Below are 17,355 nucleotides of genomic sequence, written 5' to 3'. Positions count from 1 at the left end.
TCAGTGGAGAGGTATGAACCAGAAATATGAAATTAGTAGTTGTCACTATATGGTGAATATATTTACATTCATATTAAGCTATAAAACTGGATGAGTTCACCATGGCAGTGAGTGCAGATACAGAAGAGGTACAAGGACTGAGCCTACCATTTAAGGCTGGGGATATCAGGAGAAAGTAACATTTGGTTATTCCCTCTAATTCTCTGTAGTTCCTTTCCCTCCTTAAACTGCTAGTGAAGTAAATGCCAACACCCTTATCAAGATTGAAAAGAAATCCCACATAGTTCCATATGCTGCTAGAGGACTGCCCCTTTTTCCCTTATGAAAGTCTGTATCAATGCTGCCTAAGAGAGCAGTTCCAAGAAGGCTATGGTTTAAATTGATTAGCCACCTTTTCTCAAGAGACATTTGGGACTACTGTGTCATACCTTACATCCCTGTTTACCTCAGTCTCCACATTCAAGATAATTCCCTGCATTAGTTTGTTATTAGGATTAGCTGTTGATGACAGTAACTTAAATATGATGCAACTATTCTCTATCACTTAAAACTTTGATGGTACAGGATTGATGTGACTTTCCACAAGGTCAGAAATCTTGGCTCTTTTTTATCTTGCTGTGTTATACATGGCCTTGATGGCATGGCATGGGGAGTGTCACTCTTCCGAGTTTTTATTTGCCAATTATGCTGTGATTTTATATAACTTTTTTTTTGAGACAGAGTCTCTCTTTGTTGCCCAGGCTGGAGTGCAGTGGTGTGATCTCGGCTTACTGCAACCTCCACCTCCTGAGTTCCAGCGATTCTCCTGCCTCAGCCTCCTGAGTAGCTGGGATTACAGGTGCGTGCCACCACCCTGGCTAATTTTTTGTATTTTTAGTAGAGATGGGGTTTCATTGTGTTAGCTAGGATGGTCTCGATCTCCTGACCTTGTGATCCACCTGCCTCGGCCCCCCAAAGTGCTGGGATTACAGGCGTGAGCCACTGTGCCGGGCAATTTTATGTACGTTTATAAGAAGTAATGAAATGGGTTCCTTAGATAACTCGCTGTGAAATTAGACAATGTGAACTTAGGTACGTACTATTACTGTTGGACAGTATATCTGATGCAGGGCAGGCAAGCTCCAAAACTGGGGGTTAGCCCAGGAGTGTTCTTGGCATGGCCCAAGAAAGAATTCAAGGGCAAGCTGGTGGTGTTATACAGCAACTTTTATTGAAGCAGCAGTGTATAGCAGCAGCAGAGGTACTGTTCCTTGCGGAGCAGGGCTACCCCATAGGTAGTGTGCCCAGAGGAGCAGCTCAAAGGCACTTCTGCAGTCATATTTGTGCCCACTTTTAGCTATATGCAAATTAACAAGTGGGCTATGCAGAAATTTCTAGAAAAACAGGTAACTTCCTGGTGTTACCATGGCAATAGTAAACTGATATGGCATACTGATAGGCATGTCTTACAGAGAGGTGCTTTCACCTCTTCTGTGTTTTAGCCAGTCCCCAATCTGGTCCCATGTCTGAGCTCTGCCTCCGGAGTTGAGTCCTGCCTCTTACCTCATTTCTACCCCTCACAGAATATAAAATCCAGATTGGGCCAGTAGGTTGATGATATTATAATAACCACTGTTGGTTTCAGTATTATTAATGCCTTGTGTGGCCACACCTAGTTTCAAGGGCAGCTAGGAAACATAGTCTTTGTTCTAGGTGGCCAGATGTATAGCAAAACTTCAAATTCCTATACCACAGAAGCAGGGATGAATGGATATTGCAGGATAGCCAGCTGTTTCTACCATCTCCAACCATCTATCTTAAACCATTAGTTCTTCACCATCTAAATTTTTTTGGAACTCACTGTGTGTCATTAGCCAAATCAGTCCTCCACTTTTATTCTGAATGATCCCTTTACTCTCAAAGTCTAACTTAAATCTGGTTGTTTCCTAAGGAAACTGCTTTTCTTTTCTTTTCTCTTTTTTTTTTTTGAGACGGAATTTCACTCTTGTTGCCCAGGCTGGAGTGCAATGGTGCGATCTCGGCTTACTGCAACCTCTGCCTCCCGGGTTCAAGCAATTCTCCTGCCTCAGCCTCCTGAGTAGCAGGGATTATAGGCACGCACCACCATGCCCAGCTAATTTTTTATTTTTAGTAGAGACAGGGTTTCTGCATGTTTGTCAGACTGGTCTCAAACTCCCGACCTCAGCTGATCTGCCCGACTCGGCCTCCCAAAGTGCTGGGATTACAGGCGTGAGCCACCATGCCCGTCCCTGGAAACTGCTTTTCTTATAGATCTCTCAAGTAGAAGCTATTTTGCCTCCCAAACTCCCATATGTCACAGTCTTATCTCTCGTTACTGTATCTGGACAGTTGATTCTGTTTCTCCTTCCTGTCTAAAATCTCCTGGTCCCTTTGAAACAAGTCCAGGATGTGGAGAAATAGGAACACTTTTACACTGTTGGTGGGACTATAAACTAGTTCAACCCTTGTGGAAGTCAGTGTGGCGATTCCTCAGGGATCTAGAACTAGAAATACCATTTGACCCAGCCATCCCATTAGTGGCTATATACCCAAAGGACTATAAATCATGCTGCTATAAAGACACATGCACACGTATGTTTATTGTGGCACTATTCACAATAGCAAAGACTTGGAACCAACCCAAATGTCCAACAATGATAGACTGGATTAAGAAAATGTGGCACATATACACCGTGGAATACTATGCAGCCATAAAAATGATGAGTTCATGTCCTTTGTAGGGACATGGATGAAATTGGAAGTCATCATTCTCAGTAAACTATCGCAAGAACAAAAAACCAAACACCGCATATTCTCACTCATAGGTGGGAATTGAACAATGAGAACACATGGACACAGGAAGGGGAACATCACACTCTGGGGACTGTTGTGGGGTGGGTGGAGGGGGGAGGGATATCTTTAGGAGATATACCTAATACTAAATGACGAGTTAATGGGTGCAGCACAGCAGCATGGCACATGTATACATATGTAACTAACCTGCACATTGTGCACATGTACCCTAAAACTTAAAGTATAATAATAATAAAAAATTGAAAATCATTTTTTAAGGATGATTTCAATCACCATTTTTCTATATAAATCTAAGTAGATGACTGAAAATCATTATGAGATCTATTTAGAAAAAGGGTAATTATCCCCATCACTTCTCCATTTAACAGTTCAATTTGGCCTGTTCTTAAGCCTGGAAAGGTTGAATGGAACCTCATAATGGCTTATCTCAGCTTTAATTCTTGGTCCCACCCATTAAGGCCCATGTATTAATTTCATATTATTGCTGTAACAAATTACCATAAATTAAAGGGCTTTAAATACCCAACTCTATTATATTACAACTCTGTAGATGAGAAATCTGACTCGGGTTATGTTAATATCAAGGTATTGACAGAACTGTGTTTCTTTCTAGAATCTCTAGGGGAGAATTTGTTTTCTGGCCCTTTCCAGCCTCTAGAAGCTGTCCTCATTACTAGGCTTGTAACCCCTTTATATCTTAAAAGCTAGCAATGGCCAGTTGAGTCTTTCTCATGTCACATTGCTGTGATGCTGACTTTTCTTCTGCTTCCCTCTTCTACATTTAAGGGCCTTGTATATTTATTTGGGTTCACTGGATGATCCAGAATAATTGTCCTATTTTAAGATCACTGGAATATGAAATTTACATTCCATATGAAACATTAGTTCTTTTTAGCTACCTAACATTTTCTCTCTCTCTATATTTATATAGAATGTATTTATATATTATTAATTACATAAATATATTTTATGTAATATACTTATATGTTACATATATAATAATATAATATATATATTTATAGGTTCTGGGGGTTAGGACATGACATCTTTCTGAGACCATTATTTTGCCTACCACGGTCATGATGTATTTTCCTTAGTATATATTGCTAGATTCTGCTTGTTAAGATTTCCTTAGGGCTTTCCACATTTTTGCTCCTGAGGGATATTTTTCTGTACTTTTCTTGACTTGTGATGTCCCTGTCCAGTTTGGATATCAGAGTAATGGTGGTGTATTGATGCAATGTTCTGGACAATGTTTCTTAGGCTTATCTTTTCTGGAAGAGTTTGTTTGTAATTGATGTGATTTTTTCATTAAATGCTTGGAAGAATTTGCCATGGAAAAAAAAAAAAAAAGAAACAAGTCCTACCAGATTAAACCATTCTCTGCTGTGCTTTTATGCGGTCATCTGCATATCTCTTTGCTCTTCCCTCATTCAATGAATATTTTAGCATGCGGCTAATTGTCCTTATCTCTACTACTATTCTTGTCATTATCTTGACATCATTAAAATGTCCACAAATAAATCCCTGGCCTGTCAGTTCCTTGACCTCAGCCACCCACTTTCACAGTCATAACCTATCTTATCATTACCAATATCTATACTGGCTCTAAAATCTGTTTAAGTATCCCATTGTCTATCTCCACTTCTTTTTGCTAGTTAACTTCTTCTGGAATCTTAATGCCAACAATTCTAAAGACTTCAGTAGGATTTCCAGGCCATTGAATCTACCACTTTTTCATAGTCTCTTTGGTAATTTCATCTTATTCCATGGCTTTGAATATAATCTTTTTGCTGACAACCCTCAAATTGATATCTAATTGATATCTGCAACTCCAACTTCCCACTTGACTCCAGACTTACTATATTATATCTCATTTCTCTTTGACTTCTCCATTGGGTTGTCTAATAGAAACCTTGCACTTAACATATCCAAAACAGAATGTTTGATATCACCCCATTCCAACCTGTTTCTCAATCTTCCTCATTTCAATAAATGGCAACTCCATTCCACCTATTGAAACTTTACAGTCATTTTTTACTACTGTTTTTCTTTTTTGTTTTTTGAGACTGAGTCTCACTCTGACGCCCAGGCTGGAGTGCAGTAGCGTGATCTCGGCTCACTGCAACCTCCACTTCCCGGGTTCAAGCTATTCTCCTGCCTCAGCCTCCTGAGTAGCTGGAATTACAGGCATGTGCCACCACACCCGGCTAATTTTTGTATTTTTAATAGAGACAGGGTTTCACCATGTTGGTCAGGCTGGTCTCGAACTCCTCACCTCGTGATCCGCCTGCCTCGGCCTCCCAAAGTGCTGGGATTACAGGCGTGAGCCACTGCGCCTGGCCACAACTGTTTTTCTTAAACTGAATTCACCAGCAAATCTTCTGGAATCTTTCCTCAAAATATATTTAGCATATGACTACTTCATGCTACTTGTACTGTTGCCTTGTCCTTTATCTAAGTCACTTTCATTTCTCTTTTGGGGTATTGAAATCCTAACTGGTCTTACTGCGTCCAGTCTTATTCATTTTCCCTCCTGATAGGCTCTTTTTTGTATACCATCCATTGCATCCATTTAAAATGTAAGTCAGTTCATATTGCTTATTTACTCATAACTTCTCCACTGGCTTCTTGTTCATTCAGAAGAAAAACTAAAGCTTTTATTATGACTTTCCAAGGCCCTGCACGTTGTGTCCCACCCTCTCCTTCCCTAATTTCCTGCCAGTCCCTCACTCATTTTATTTTAGGCATACTGGCCTTCATATTCTGACTTAGCTTTAAAAGAATTACTGGCTGGTGTATTTAGAATAGTTTGTAGGGGTAAATGTAGGAATAGGAAGATCAATTTTGAGGCCACTGCAATAATTGAGGCAGGGGATGGTGGTGGCTTTGGATTATGATGGAGGTGCTGAGAAGTGACCAGATTTGCTGTGTATTTTAGTGGTTGGACTCTCAGATTTCGTTGGGCCCATTTTTTCCTCTCAAGCCTCATAAATGTTGACCCACACTGGACCAAAAACAACTTATAAATGATTTTTAGTAGCAAAGACATGGTTGCTGCTACTTGCTCCCTATGTAAAGTTGCAAAGTTACCTATACCCTCAAAATTGTCTTTCTATTATCTAAACCCAACCCCTGCCCCAATACCACTGGTTAGTCAGATCCTCATGATCAATCCCTTTAGGCAGATAAAAACACCTCAATGCAGCGTTCAGGCAGCTCTGCACTTCCCCAAATTGGCTATGTTTTAACATTACTTTTCTTTTATTCCCTCATTCAATCCCACATGAAAGTACACATATCATTCATACAGGTGGTCTCAGATAAATGGAATTGTGTGAGGAAAATCTTTCTGAGTAAGGGAGAATCTTCCCAGTGTTAGAATGCCATTGTCTTACTTTCTCTGATTCCTTGGCATGATGTTTCTGAATTGTTAGTGATTCCTTTCTTGTAAAAACCATACTGATTCTACTATTTATAGAGGATTATGATTTATTCTGATCAGGAATTATCCTAATTATTATGGATTTTGGCAGTTTGAGCTTTTCTGATGTAGAATAACATCATGTCTTTTAAGTTTCTGATTGTAATAGTATATTCAATTTTTATGTGTATTGTTGTTATCTATTGTATTCTCATTTCCAGAAGCAAATATTTATCTGCCTTTCTTCTTTTAAAATCCTTATAAGCTGAGTAAATTTCAATTATTGTGAAAAAGCAGCATTTCGTAAAATGTTATTAGTCTTTTTTCCCCTGTCTAATTGGTGGGGGCCTGATGGAAGAGGGAGTTTGGAGGAAGGTGGAGAACTCCTAAAGACCAAAAAAGTGAACTTAGGAAGTGTGCCTGGGAGACATTGTATTCTAGCTCTGGCTGTGCTCCACATAGTTTCATACTTTTGAAGTTCAACAGAAATCACCTTAAGAGAACTGGAAGAGAAAGAAGTGAAAAGAGTGCTTTGAAATACAGCTTTATTTAGTAGCTTGCTGATCTAAAGATTCTTGGATTCATGAGAATGAGAAATTATCTAAGAGAGGCCTACTGAATTCTTATCTATAGTCAGTACCTCCTTTGATGTAGTTAGCAGTAATTTTCAACTTAGTAAAGAGGATTTTTTCCCTTTAATTACACTTTCATTTGATTTACATTTGCCTAGTTAGGTTAGTGATGTTACTCAGAATTCTGTAAATGTAGATCGGACTCAGACAATTTAGCATTTTCTTGATTTCTCTTTTTTTTGTACAACATCTATATTCATAGCAATGATTTGTGTCTTTTGATGATATGGCTGTTTGGGGAATGTTATTCTTCTTTTCCTAAGTTTTTATGTGGCAATTACACTGTGATTTTTACATAACTTTTATAAGCAATTTATTACCTCTTCCTTAAATAAGTCACCTATTTTTCACATTGTCACTGTGGTAACCATAACTGTTGGGCAGTGTATCTGCCCCACTGCAGAATGTCAACCCCAGATTGGGCCACTAGTTCTATGATGTTGTATTTTTCCACATGGATTCTAGAATTGTAGCTTAGCCCTCAATCAGACCTTGGATATTTGTATCCAGTAGACAGGACCAAAATTGATTTGCAATTGAAGAGTTCCCAGTTTGTGGAATCTTTTTATTTGGCCTCAGGACATGGAAATTCTTTACCTGACCAGATTTACCTAGTGGTGTTCTGCGTAGATCTGTCTCAGGCAGGTTTAGAGGACTCCTGGGGTTCAGCCCAAAGCTCTCCGTCATCCCTTGTTAGGATTGGCACACCCACTAGTTTTCTTTCTCTTTCCATGTACTTGATGTCAGAAGGACTGAAGGTGCTCGTTGGGGTGCAATGATTTTTGTTTGCTTTTTGTGTTTGTATATGTACATTTGTTTTTAATGCTGACTTTATATTTTCTCTCCTTTTATTTTTACAGTAAACACAATCAAGTGGCATCTTAAATTTTTGCTGGAAGTGGAGTCATGAGACTAAAGATATCTCTTTTAAAAGAACCAAAGCATATCCTTTTAATGCTTATAAATCTTATTGGATTTTCTTAATTATAGTATTGTTAAAAGTTTCTCTATTTTATATCCTAGTTGAAGAATAGATTTTTTTTTTCATTCCTTTAGTGGCTGTTTACCTAAATTGTTTTAAAGTATTTAAGATCATGTGTTGTAAGTAATTCTCCAAAGTGAACCGTTTGCTATAAATCTTATTTTAAAATTCTTACTGACGTTTTTCTTACTCTACTTAAGTACTATACTTAAATACTTAAAAAGCAGTTTTTGTTTACTTTAGTAGGATCTTAAAAAGAAGCTTTTTTTTTTTTTTTTTTTTGAGACAGAGTCTCACTCTGTCACCCAGGCTGGAGTACAGTGGTGTGATCTCAACTCACTGCAACCTCTACCTCCTGGGTTCAAGTGATTCTCCTGCCTCAGCCTCCTGAGCAGCTCAGACTACAGGCACCCGCCAACATGCCCGGCTAATTTTTGTATTTTTGGTAGAGACGGGGTTTCACCATGTTGGCCAGGCTGGTCTCGAACTCTCGACCTCAGGTGATCCACCCGCCCCCAGCCTCCCAAAGTGCTGGGATTACAGGCATGAGCCACTGTGCCTGGCCAAAATGAAGCATTTTTTAAACCAAACTGTTTCTTTGCTAGTGTGATCTAGCATGTATTCATTCCGCTGTGCTCTATTTCTTTACATTCATGATAAAGTGAAGGACAAGTTGGGGAAATCTGAGCAGTCAGATCCTCATTATTTCACATGGGAAGGTGGCAATTAGTAATATTTTCTCAAACATGTGACCCTATATTTTGTCAGCAAGAGTCCCCAGTTATGTGTCAAGGAGATACGACAGGCCCCACTATCATCATTCTTAGACATTTAGACTAATTCTACTCAAAATATCCTTTGTAGACTTTATTGCAGGTCTGTGAAAGAATAGGTAAATAAATTGAAAGTAAGGGCTGAGAAATTTTTGTAGCAATTTGACATTGTTATAATGTCCAATTTTTCTAATATTTTATTTTTATTGTATCTTACAAAATATCCATATGCAATGGATTCGAAATAAAGAAAAATCTGGTCCTTCATCAGAACTAGGAAAGCACTGATTTAAACATTTGGTCAGACATTTTAAATTGGCAGGTGTTTTCATTTATATTATCTTGTCTGCTTATTTAACTATTAAGTGAAGATGTAATTATTTTTATTCCCCCTTAAATAATTTTTACTGTCTTTTCAAAAAAAATGTGCTTTCAAGAGTTCACACCTTACACAATTTTATAGATTTTGACCATGTCTACGGTCTGCCTTTACCTTTCAAGCCAAAGAATAACAATGTTTTTAGACTTTCTTGATCTGGCAGTCTTCTCATTTCTACGATAATTTTAGTTGACCTGTGAGTTTGAAGATAATGTCATGGACGTCTGGCATGTACTTATAGCAGTTTATATAAGGATAAGCTAATGATTTTTGGTTTGAGATGTGTGCATATTTGTTTGTGTGAGTTTTCTTCCTTTCTAGGTTTTACCTAAGCTTCTCCCATTTTAGGTTTTACCTAACATTGTTTAGGCGACAGCAATAATAATACAACAGTTTTTTCAGGAATGGTCTGGTGTCCTTTTGTTTAGATTGTGTTTTGAGTTTTGAGTATTCCGGTGTCTCTTTATTACCTTTTTGTGCAGACTCTTAAGATCTTTCTATAATCTCTCTTTATCTTTTTGGTTTCTGCTTAATCTATTGTATTTTGAAGTATTAAAAAATCTTGGAACATCCTAGAATAATTAGGCACATTCTCTGCATTTCCTTAGAAAAAGCAATCGTATTATTGCTCAGATAAGACAGTAAAAGTATTGGTGAGAAATGAAGGAAATAAAAGGATTATATCATAACAATAAGAACAAACAACTCAACCAGGAATAATCTGGCAATATAGAAATCCAGACGTAGCAAGAGAAAACATCCTTTGTAAATAACAAACTGAAATGCCTTTTAGGTACACAATTCTGCTAGGGTAATCACCCTGTCCTGATGGAGGAAGTGAGGGCTACTTGAGCATCTCAACTTACATAGAAATTCTTCTGATAAATTAGAGCTGAAAAAATGGGTTAAATAAAGTAAAAATTTTAGGGATCATATCTCATCCAGCACTATGCATCTTATAAGTGAAGTAAATTATAATTGAATTATTTCCTAATTTTAATGTAGGAAAGTTTGGTATTGTCAATTAAAAATAAGTGAAGAAATAAAATGAAAAATTTAAAAAAAGTTTGGTAAGATTTTAGTTTCAGCTGTTAAACCATAAGTTCTTTCCTAGGTGAATTGTTATGATAATATGTGATTGAAAAGGATAGCCTACTGTTAGATTTCAGTCTTCTTTTGACACTTGATTATTTTTTCCTTAGCAAAAGAATACATGCTTATTTTAATAACTTACATGATACAGACATATATAAAGAAAAAAGTATAGTTCCCTTTGCTCCCTACCTATCCCCCAACAGTTCAGTGTAGATTCTTTGATACCTTTTGATCTACTAGGTCTCTTTTGTATACCTTTTGGCTTTGTGTGTAGAATATTGTGTAACACAAGTTTTAAATTTTCATGTGGTCAGATCTTTTCTCCCCCACCTTTTGGCATCTGGATTTCTTTCTTGCTTTCCATTTTTACAATTCTTTTAATAGATGCTTATTTTCTTTTATATAGAAAAAAATACCAGTCATAAAATGGAAAATACATTTAGAATCTTGAAACCATTTGACCCTATTTTACTTATACCTTATAATCTGCATCTGTGAATTATTCATTAAGATTTAAGACTTTTGTATGTTTTATGTCTCTTTAACATGGTGACACATCAAGAATTAGTAAGCTGTGTGGGCTGGACTACTGCTGAAGAGCTGTATTCATGTAGTGATGATCACCAGATAGTGAAGTGGAACTTGTTAACCAGTGAAACAACTCAAATAGTAAAGCTTCCTGATGATATTTACCCTATTGATTTTCACTGGTTTCCAAAAAGTTTGGGTGTAAAGAAACAAACCCAGGCAGAAAGCTTTGTCCTCACAAGTTCTGATGGTAAGTTTTAAATAAACATTATATGCTCGCCATTGTATTTAAAAGACTTAATAGTATGATTTATGCTTTGAGTTGTTTTACAAAACTGGTATTTGTAGATCTGCGTATTTTTATCCACATATTGTATTTCTTTTCTGAATAGTCACTTGGTTTGTGTATGGGCTATGAAATTATTGTCATGGAAGAAAGTTAGTTTAACTGGCATATACTAGGATTGAATATGGGTCTTTGGCTTTATTATATATATATATATTTAGAGATGGGGTCTCACTCTGTTGCCCAGGCCAGAGTGCAGTGGTGTGATCATAGCTCACTGTAGCTTCAAACTCCTGGGCTCACACAATCTTCCTGCCTCAGCCTCTTGAGTAGCTGGGACTACAGGCACACACTATTACATCTGGTTAATTAAAACTTTTTTTTGTAGAGACAGGGTCTCATCTTGTTGCCCAGGCTAGTCTTGTACTCCTGGCCTCAAGCAATCCTCCTTCCTTGGCCTCCCAAAGTGCTGGGATTACAGGTATGAGCCACCATGCCCAGCTGGCTTTACTTTTTTAGTACTCTTATGAGTTGAGTTAAGCTGTTATCATAGTTTTAGTTCCTAAATTCTTCAAATTTAACTTAATATAACCACACTGAAAAGATATACCTATTCATTTAGTAAGGTATCTGTTAAAATACCTACTTTATTTTCCAGTACATGTTAATTTTCAGTTACAGAGTTGAAGAGTTTTATAATTTGACCGCAGCTTTCTTATTGGTGAATAGAAAGTATGATTTTTTTTTCACTTTTTAAGGTTATGTTTTTATATTTGTTTTCTTAGAAATACTTGAACTGTTTTCATCTGTGTTATACTTTACCTGCTGTTTCAATTAGGAGTACATTGATTGAAAGTAACAGAAACTTACTTGGCTAACTTAAGCACAAATGGAGATTTTTGGTTCACCTAGCTGTAGGGGTAGATCAAGCACTAGTTGCATCGGGTCCCTGTTCTCACCATCTCTTGGGTAGACTCTCTGCACATGGTGAACATGATGGTGAGTATGACGGTGGCCAGTAGCCCAAGGCTCATCATACTTCGTAAGACTGCTTCTTCCTCAGTATCTCATGCAGGCAGCTTGCAGAGGGACCCTAAATGAGCTTGGGTCATATGCCCATCACTGAGTCAATCAGTTTAGTCAAGAGAAATGGACTTTGGGAGGCTGAGGTGGGCGCATCATTTGAGGTCAGGAGTTCGAGACCAGCCTGAGCAACATGATGAAACCCCCGTCTGTACTGAAATACAAAAAAATTTTAGCTAGGCATGGTGGCACATGCCTATAGTCCCAGCTACTTGGGAGGCTGAGATAGGAGAATTGCTTGAACCTGGAATGCAGAGGTTTCAGTGAGCTGAGATTGCGCCATTGCACTCTATCCTGGGCACAGAGCAAGACTCTGTCTCAAAAAAAAAAAAAGAAAAAAAGACAATGGGACACTGATTGAGCATATCCAGCCTCAGGCCATCCACATGCAAAGGAAAAGAGAAAGAGAAGAGGGCTTTTGTAACCTGAAGATGGAAAGGATGTTAGGACAAGCAGTAGTATTAGATTACACCTTATTTACCGAGAGACTTGTGGTAGTTTTTTAAAACTTTGTTTTTCAGAAACTTGATTAAATGAGATACATGTGTAAAATCACTTGGTAGAGTGCCTGGCACTTAGAAGATTGGCCCTGAACCACAGCTAGAATTTAGTTTACCTCAGGTGATAAAGGGAGTGTTTGACTTAAACAATTATTTTGATATAATTTTGCATTTACAGAAAAGTTTTAAGAATTGTACAAACAATTCGTGCATGTCCTTTATCCAGATTCACTAGTTTAACATTTTGTCCCATATACGTTGGGACAAAGTATTGGCTCTGTTTCTTTTTACACAAACCCTCCTCGCCCCCAGCACACACCCTTTTTCTGAAAGATGTGAGAGCAATTTGCAGACATGTACTTTTAACCATGAATACTTCAATGCATTTCCTAAGAATAAGAATTTTCTGTTACATTGCCACAATTTGTTGATAAAAATCAGGACATTTAACACTGATGCAATACTATTATCTAATCTAGAGTTTATATTTAAATTTTAACAATCATTCTAATTTTCCATAGAAGTTTATTTTTGCTGGTATAGGATAACATACTGTTTTTGTTGTGTCTCTTTAGCTTCCTTTAATCTGGAACAACTCTTCAGTCTTTTGTGATCTTGACAGTGTTGAAGAATATACGCCTGTTATTTTATAGTTCTTCAATTTGTTTTTGTCTGATGTTTCCTCATGATTAGATTCAATTTATATGTCCTTAGCAGGAATACTCGGGGCATCAGACTAGGAGATTTATGATGTTGGTTTGACCCATTATTGGTGATGTTAACCTTAATTATAAGTTAATAAGTTCATGTTCATTAAGTTAATCTCTGTAAAGTTACTATTTATTCCTTTTAATAATTTATGAAAAGATACTTCGAGACTATGTAAAAATATTATCTTCTTCATCAAACTGCCTCCCACTCTCTTAGCATCTATTGATGACTCTTGGCTGAGTCATTTATTACTAAGATAGTTTGCCAAATGGTGATATTTCCAACTCCGTAATTCCTTCCATATTGATTAGTTGGTATTCTACTCCAAGGAAGAGCTTCCTGTCTCATGCCCATATATTTATTTGTTTTTTTGGGGTCAGATTAGACTTGTAGATTCTCATTTTATTTCATAAATATATTATTATTGTCATTTTTAAATTTTGATGTTAAAAGTGCCCTAGATTTGGCCAGTGGGAGCCCCATCAAGCCAGCTACAGTGATTTTTTTTTTAAATTTTATATGTGTCCTCATCATTTTTTGAGCACTTCCTTGCTGGCACAAGATGTTCCAGGCTTATCTTGTACTTTCTTAGTCCCAGCCCCCAAATCAGCCATTTTCCACAGAGACCTGTTCTTTTTCTGGTGGTTGATGGTATTTAAAAAAACAAGATAACAGTGCTGGCTGTGCTCATTCCAATGGGGTGTATTTGCTTCAAGGCCCTTTCAATGGACAGAGCTAAGAATTGTGAATATAAAACCTTGAAACAAATAACATAATAGACATATGTATATAGTGCTATGATAAATCAGAGGGGCATAAAATTCTGTTGTGATGTGGCCAAGGGAGGGTCAAGAGAAATGTCAAGAAAGTCTTCCATTTAAGCACAGTTTTGCAGTCTTTACTTTTTTTTTTATAGGCTATAAAAAAGCTGGAAAAGGTATAAAGGAGAAGACCCAAAATAATAAAATGGATAATCCCAAGTTTAAAATACTTGCCTTATATAATTTTATACTGTGTCAGGCAACAGGTAGACAAAAGCAAGCCACTTAGTTGCAGAAGTATGTACATATATTGGCAAAAAGTAAAAACACTGTAAAACTTTAAAGGACATAAGCTAATTATATAAGAGATGTCAGAGAGACAAGTCAACAGTGCAAAGAATAAGTGATACAAGAAGCCAAGAAAGGATCAGTGTGGTTTACGAATGATTATTAAGTCTAGTAATATACAGCTGGTAATTTAAAACACTTTCTCATCCATAGGTGTGGTATATTTGTTGGCACATTGTTTCTGAAGCATAGACATATACCCAGACCATAGGTATTTAAATTGTGTTAACTAAATCAAAAGGTTTATGAATTTGGATTTTTCCCTATTATGAACATGTATAATTATTTTGAACCAAGTAAGCATATGCATTTTCAATTTATTTTACAATATTTAAATAATTTTGTTTTTGTGCCTATTTTCCAATAGATTTATTTGTGATATTGAGAATAATTATAATGTTAATATTTGCCTTTATGCCTTTAGTGCCTATTACTTAGTCTAGTAGTAGGTGCTTTGTTGATTGAATAAATAAAATAGATTTTTCAAATGTAATTTTTTTCAGGTAAATTTCATCTGATTTCCAAGTTAGGAAGAGTGGAAAAAAGTGTAGAAGCTCACTGTGGAGCAGTACTTGCAGGAAGATGGAATTATGAAGGAACAGCATTAGTTACAGGTAAGTTGTCTGTAAAAATGACATTTGAAATGAATATTTTAAAGAAAAATTTCCAAAGAAACAGAATATTTTCATTTAGCAATAGTGTCTTTCATTGTGTAATAGCAAATAATTGGCATAGTATTGTTCTACACTGCTATATAAATGTTATAATTCAGAATGTTATATTAATCATTTTCTTATGTGACCTTTGGAGACTGTTCTGTCAAAGAAGGCTTTTGGAATGGTCACGTATGGAATAAATAAAAGTTGTAATTCTTTAAAATTTGAAAATTCTAAATATTCTCATTTAACTGACCATTATCCCCATTCTGTCTGTTTCCAATCCCCTGCCCTACTCTAATGATTCAACCTATTACATTAGTTTTCTATTGCTCATAACAAATGACTCTAATAGTTAGTGACTTAAAATCATAAGCATATAGTACCTGATAGTTTCTGTGGGTCAGGGATCAGTTTAGGTGGGTGGTTCTGTCTGACTCAGAGCCTCTCGTGAGGTTCTGGTCAAATTGTTGGATGCGGCGGCAGTCATATGAAGGCTTGTCTGGGGCTGGAGGATCCACTTCCAAGATGTCTTACTCACATGGTTGTTGGCAGGAGGCATTAGTTCTTCTCTGGCTTTGACAGGAGACCTTAATTAATTCCTTGCCACATGGGCATCTCCATAGGGTTGCTTAGGTGTTTTTAAACATGACAGCTGGTGTCTCCCAGTGATCCAAAAGAGAGCCAGGTAGAAGCTACTGTATCTTTTGTAGTGTACCCTCAGATATTATACTCTGTTTCAGTTATATTCTGTTAACTTAGCAAGTCACTAAGTACAGCCCACAGTGGAAGAGAGGGAAATTAAACTGTGCCTCTTGAAGGGAAGAATAAGAAAGAATTTGAGGATGTGTTTTAAAACCACCATACCTATACTGTGGGCCTTCTCTAGGACTTTCCTCAGTGAATTGGCCCTTGTCTTACTTGTATCTTTAACATGTTTTCCAATGGTTTCTTTGTCAGCATGTAAATATGTTCGGATGTCACCCATCTTAAAAATTAAGAAGAAATAGAAATCCCTCTCTTAACAAACAGCTCTCTCTACCTGCAACTATTTTCTTTCTCCCTTTTTCAGCAAAGCTGTTCAAAAGAGTAGTCTATTACCTCACTTCATTCAGTCCCCAACTCACTGGAATTTGGCTGCAGCTCTTCTTATTACACTGGAAACACTTTTCTTAGAATTCTAAGATGGAGACTGCAGTGACAAAGGAAACATTATTTGAGTAATATACTTACAAGTCTTCTAAGATTGAAGGAAATAAAATAAAAATTTTAGTCATGAAAGTTAAGCTACTTTGATAAAATCGTTTCAAAGTAATTTCTATTAAATGATAGTTATAAAGTACTCTGTCATTTAAACTGTTTCTGAATTTTAAATATGTAGTAATATTCCATGATTTGAGGAAGCCTAGAAGAAAAAAGAATATGCGGTAGATACTGTTGATTTTTATATGCAAATTTAATGTTTAAATTTATTTTCTATAGGTAAAAATACTGATTAATTTTTTTTTCCCTGTATAGTTGGAGAAGATGGACAAATAAAAATTTGGTCAAAGACTGGGATGCTTAGATCAACTTTAGCTCAGCAAGGTATGTTTTACAATTGACAATTTCATTTTTGCAAATTATACAATACAAAAATGCCTTAAAGTTTTCCTTTAGAAACAATCTAATACGGTGGTTGAGACTGACTTTGGTTGAGGTCAAAACAGTAATCTCTTATATTTTACACTTTTTTGTCTTTCTTTGCTTGGTACCTGATGTACCATGGTAACGCTATTATTTCAAGCCAAGAAATATAGGAAATACTCAAGGGCTTTTTTTTTATGTTAGTGAATCTCTAGAAAGGCAGTTACAAGCTAAATATTTTCAAAAAATAATTGTGAAATGTTTGAAGCATATCTTATATAGAATAGAATTGGGGGTCTAGTTAAGTAAATCAGTACGAAAAGATATTGAGTATCTCCTTACTTAAAAACCCCAGATAACTTCATAATATTAACACCCTTTCCAAATTAAGTTGTATGTTTGATTTCTATACTGATGGAGGGGAACAGACACACTAAGAATCTGAAACCACACTATTTAGAGGAGCATCTTAATTTTTTATGTTTATATAAAGGAGTGGCCATAAAGTCAATCCAATGGTCCTTCCTATTGGAAGTTAGATTACATATGATTTTTTCTGTGTAACAGATTTTCTTAATTAGATTTTACATAGGAACAGTAAGCAGTTTTAATGTTTACCTGAGCATGTATCAGCTGATCTTTAGGTTGCCAAAAAACTTGCTGACTATTCCTCAGAACTATTTGATAAAGTCATATTGTGAAACATTTTCACAATAACTGACTTCCAAAAATTTCCAAATTTTATTTTTAAAACCAT

The 17,355-nt window shown here is 36.4% G+C and overlaps 1 protein-coding gene across 2 annotated transcripts in view; it reads left to right on the top strand.

Moving 5' to 3' along the window:
* The window catches only part of IFT80 (intraflagellar transport 80), a 142,411-nt gene that overhangs the window by 7,088 nt on the left and 117,968 nt on the right, over nt 1-17,355 (top strand). For both annotated transcript variants that reach the window (XM_055110635.2, XM_055110634.2), the window contains exons 2-6: nt 741-838; nt 7,731-7,815; nt 10,658-10,877; nt 14,820-14,930; nt 16,491-16,559. In XM_055110635.2, the coding sequence (XP_054966610.1) occupies nt 7,777-7,815; nt 10,658-10,877; nt 14,820-14,930; nt 16,491-16,559 (439 nt within the window). In that variant the 5' untranslated portion in view covers nt 741-838; nt 7,731-7,776. The remainder of the gene's footprint in view (nt 1-740; nt 839-7,730; nt 7,816-10,657; nt 10,878-14,819; nt 14,931-16,490; nt 16,560-17,355) is intronic.

Source organism: Pan paniscus, chromosome 2 (genome assembly GCF_029289425.2).
Source record: "Pan paniscus chromosome 2, NHGRI_mPanPan1-v2.0_pri, whole genome shotgun sequence".
NCBI classification, from domain to species: domain Eukaryota; kingdom Metazoa; phylum Chordata; class Mammalia; order Primates; family Hominidae; genus Pan; species Pan paniscus.
The sequence above is the reverse complement of the archived record's forward strand: the minus strand, read 5'-3'. Positions and strand labels throughout refer to the sequence as shown.